This window comes from Cebus imitator, unplaced genomic scaffold, assembly GCF_001604975.1.
Source record: "Cebus imitator isolate Cc_AM_T3 unplaced genomic scaffold, Cebus_imitator-1.0 Scaffold36, whole genome shotgun sequence".
NCBI lineage: Eukaryota > Metazoa > Chordata > Mammalia > Primates > Cebidae > Cebus > Cebus imitator.
The window spans coordinates 680,451-685,063 of NW_016107351.1; the positions used below are offsets into that span (position 1 = coordinate 680,451).

General features: G+C 47.1%; 1 protein-coding gene across 1 annotated transcript in view; it reads right to left on the reverse strand.

Moving 5' to 3' along the window:
* FOXK2 (forkhead box K2) overlaps positions 1–4,613 on the reverse strand; it is an 86,355-nt gene that overhangs the window by 34,589 nt on the left and 47,153 nt on the right. The window contains exon 3 of the mRNA XM_017524718.2: positions 2,141–2,288. Coding sequence (XP_017380207.1) covers positions 2,141–2,288 — 148 coding nt within the window. The remainder of the gene's footprint in view (positions 1–2,140; positions 2,289–4,613) is intronic.

A 4,613-nucleotide genomic window follows, 5' to 3' on the forward strand; every position in this document is an offset into this window, starting at 1 on the left:
GCACGATCTCGGCTCACCGCAACCTCCGCCTCCTGGGTTCAGGCAATTCTCCTGCCTCAGCCTCCTGAGTAGCTGGGATTACAGGCACGTACCACCATGCCCAGCTAATTTTCTGTATTTTTAGTAGAGACAGGGTTTCACTATGTTGACCAGGATGGTCTCGATCTCTTGACCTCGTGATCCACCCGCCTCGGCCTCCCAAAGTGCTGGGATTACAGGCTTGAGCCACCGCGCCCGGCCTGATACCTCATTTTTTATTTTTGAGACTGAGTCTCACTCTGCCACCCAGGCTGGAGTACAGTGGTGTGATCTCGGCTCACTGCAACCTCTACCTCCAGGTTCAAGCAATTCTCCTGCCTCAACCTCCTGAGTAGCTGGGATTACAGGCACCCACCACGCCCAGCTAATTTTTATTTTATTATTTTTTGAGACAGAGTCTTGCTCTGTCGCCAGGCCGGACTGCAGTGGTGCAATCTCAGCTCACTGCAACCTCCGAGGCCTTCATTCAAAAGATTCTACCACCTCAGCCTCTGGGTAGCTGGGACCACTGGCACGTGCCACCACGTCTGGCTAATTTTTGTATTTTTAGTACAGATGAGGTTTCACCATGTTGGCCAGGATGGTCTCGCTCATGATCCACCCACCTTGGCCCCCCAAAGTGCTGGGATTACAGGCTAAGTCAGCACGCCCAGCCTAATTTTTATATTTTAAGTAGAGACAGGGTTTCACCATGTTGGTCACGCTGGTCTCAAATTCCTGACCTGAGGAGATCTGCCTGCCTTGGCCTCCCAAACTGCTGGGATTACAGGTGCGAGCCACCTCGCCCGGCCTGTTACCTCATTTTTCTTACTATAAAAGTAATCTAGTTTGAAAACATGGAAGAAACTAATAAAAAACTATAGACTATAAAGAAAAATACTAAAAATCACATAAGGAAAAAAAATCCAAATGTCAAAAACCAAGAAATAAAGGCTGCTTGACCTCAGTGGAGTCCAAGGAAAGCACCTCAGTCAGGACCAGATCCGGCTGGCTACCCCAGGGGCACAGAACAGGGGTGGGGAAGGCTGGCTGAGGGCAGAGCCAGAGGCACCCCTCCCCAGGCATGAGCACCAGGGGTGGCCAGGGCTGCTCAGAGCCCCAGACTCACCAAACACTCCTCCACAAGGAGCCCCTGCCCACGAGGAGCAGCCCCCTGACCCATGAAGAGCCCCATGGAGGCTCCACCTCAGGGTCAGAGACATGCTGGCTGCTATGTGCCCCACTGCCAGGCTGACAACCCCAGTCCTGGCTCTTTCAAGGCCACTGGTGGCTCCTTGTCATGGTGACAAGTTGAAACCCACACACGTCGGCACAAGCCCACTGGGGAAAGGGAACCGCCCCCAGTTGTGAACTTCTGGGCAATACACGTATCAACATGGATGAAGAGCAACAGATAATGCTAGATGAAAAAAGTCATTTTCAAAACAATACATCCAAGATGATACTATTTATATGAAGTTTTACAGTGAACAATTATAGATATTATTCAAGGATAAACACAAATGGAACAAAAAACAGGCAGGCTGACAGGCAGGAGGCAAGGACATCAGATGCGCCCAGGGCATCCAGGAGGGCACCACGGACTTCCACAGCACAGGCCGTGCTCAGCACCAGCACCTCAGGGTGGGCACAGGGAGGGTTCTCTTTTTTTTTTTTTCTTGGGGTGATAGGGTCTCACTCTATCATCCAGGCTGGAGTAGAGTGGTGTGATCTTGGCTCACTGAAGTCTGAGCTCCTAGGGCTCAGGTGATCCTCCCCAGTAGCTGGGACTCCAAGTGCATGCCACCATGCCTGGCTAATTTTTGGTATTTTTTGTAGAGACAGGGTCTTGCTTTGTTTCCCAAACTCCTGAGCTCAAGTGATCCGCCCACCTTGGCCTCCCAAAGTCAACTTTGGCATTTTTTTTCTGAACAGAAAAATGTCATCACAAGAAGACCCTCTACATCCCCCATTTTTTTTTTTCAGACAGGGTCTTGCTATGTTTGTGGCCCAGGCTGGAGTACAGTGGCCACTCAAGGCTGTCCCTAGACAGGCAGGTGGCACTGAGGGTCCTGTAGCTGCGTGGTGTCCCCGGGGCTGTTCAAGGCTACAAAGCCTTTACCTTCGGGCTGTCTCCACCTGAAGCTTCCTTTTCATTTTCAGGCTGTGAGTTGTCAGCCATTAAATTGAGGTCAGATGGCATCACTCGGCCCACCTTGTACCCTGAAGACCCCGCTCCCCGGGGGCTGGAGGGGCAGGAGTTTGCAGCGCTGTGGAAGAGAAAAGGTTGTTCCCATGAGTCTATCACAGAGCACAATCCTACTGTGCGTCAACAACTGGCTCTAATTACAGGAAAAACAAATATGAAAATGTTAAAAATAACGATAATAACAACAAAAAAAGGAAATATCAGCATTTCCTATGGAAACACAGATTTTTTTTTTTTTCAAGATGGAGTCTTGCTCTGTAGCCCAGGCTGGAGTACAGTGGCGCAATCTCGGCTCACTGCAACCTCCACCTCCCAGGTCCCAGTTCAAGCAATTCTCCTATCTCAGCCTCCCAAGTAGCTGGGATTACAGGCACGAGCCACCATGCTGAGCTAATTTTTGTATTTTTTAGTAGACACGGGGTTTCACCATGTTGGCCAGTCTGGTCTTGAACTCCTGACCTGAGATCTGCCCGCCTCGGCCTCCCTATCAATTATAGAACATTCGATTATAAAGACACATGCACATGTATGTTCACTGCAGCACTATTTACAATAGCAATCACTTGGAACCAACCCAAATGCCCATCCATGATAGACTGGATAAAGAAAATGTGGCACATATACACCATGGAATACTATGAAGTCATAAAAAAGGATGAGTTCATGTCCTTTGTAAGGACATGGATGAAGCCGGAAACTATCATTCTCAGCAAACTGACACAAGAACAGAAAACCAAACACGGCATGTTCTCACTCAAAGGCGGGTGCTGAACAATGAGAACACATGGACACAGGGAGGGGAATATTACACACCAGGGCATGTCGGAGGGTGGGGGATCTAGGGGGATGGGGAGACTGGGGGGGGCTAACATTAGGAGAAATACCTAAAGTGGATTATGGGGTGATGGATGCAGCAAACCAGCATGGCACATGTATACCTATGTAACAAACCTGCACGTTCTGCACAGGCACCCCAGAACTTAAAGTATAATAAAAGAAAAAAAAAAAGAAAGAAAATTTACCACTGTAACCATTTTAAAGTGCACACTTCAGCAGCACGAAGCACATTCACGTAGATGTGTAGCCATCACACCACCTGTCTCCAGAATGTTCTCACCTTCCCAAACTGAAGATCGGTCCTCAAGAAACACCAGCTCCCCTCTCCACTCCCAGCCCCTGGCCACCTCCATTCTACCTTCTGTCTCTGCAAATCTGATACTCTAGAAATCTCAGTGACTGGCTTATTTCACTGACATAACGTCCTGGGTTACTTCATGTCTCGGCACACGTCAGAATTTCCTTCGTCAGGCTGAATAATATCCCACTGTATCTTCTATCTTCTGGAGATTGTGCACAACGCTGCTATGAGAACGAGCGTACAAATATTCCTTTAAGACCCTGCCTTCAGTTTGGGTCTACGTCCAGAAGTGGGGCTGAAGGATCATACGGTCATTCTATTTTTAACTTCTGCAGGAACTGCTAGACTGTTTTCCACAGCGGCCACACTGTTTTGCGTTCCTTGCAATGGTGCGCAACAGTTCCAGTTTCCCCACATCCTTACTCACATTGTCTTCTGGGTTTGATGTTTTTAGTAGCAGCCAATCCAATGGTGTGAGGTGGGAGGTCACTGTGTTCTGACTGGCATTCACCTAATAATGACTGATAGTGAATATCTTCTCAAGTCCTTACTGGTCATTTCTATATCTTCTTTGGAAGAAGGTGTTTCCCATTTTTTTTGAACTGGGTGTTTTGCTTCTTTGATGTTGAGATTCAGGAGGTCTCTCTATAATCTAGATATTAATTCCTTGTCAGATATATGATTTGCAAATATTTTCTCCCTTTTTACTATTTATGTTGTCTTTTGGTGCACGAATTTTTAAAGTTTGAGAAGTTCAATCTGTCTTTTTCTTTTGCTGCCTATGCCTTTGGTATCAAATCCAAGACATCAATGCCAAATCCAATGTCATGAGGGTTTTGCCTATGTTTTCTTCTAAGAGTTTTACAGTTTCAAGCCTTAAATTTAGGTCTTTGATCCACTTTGAGTTAATTTTTGCATATGGTATAAGGGCCCAACTTCATTATTTTCCATGTGGACATACAGTTTACCTAGTACTTGCTGGAAAGTCTGAAAGAATGGTGTTGGCACCCTTGTCAAAAATCGGCTGGCTCACACCTGTACTCTCAATACTTTGGGAGGCCGAGGCAGGTGAATTACATGAACCCGGGAGGCAAAGGTTGCGGTGAGCCAAGATGACGCCACTGCACTCCAGCCTGGGCGACAAGAACAAAACTCCATGTCCAAAACAAAAAAACCGTAATTTAACTACATCATGTGAGGGTTTATTTCTAGGCTCTCTATTCTTCCTTTTTTTTTTTTTTTTTTTTT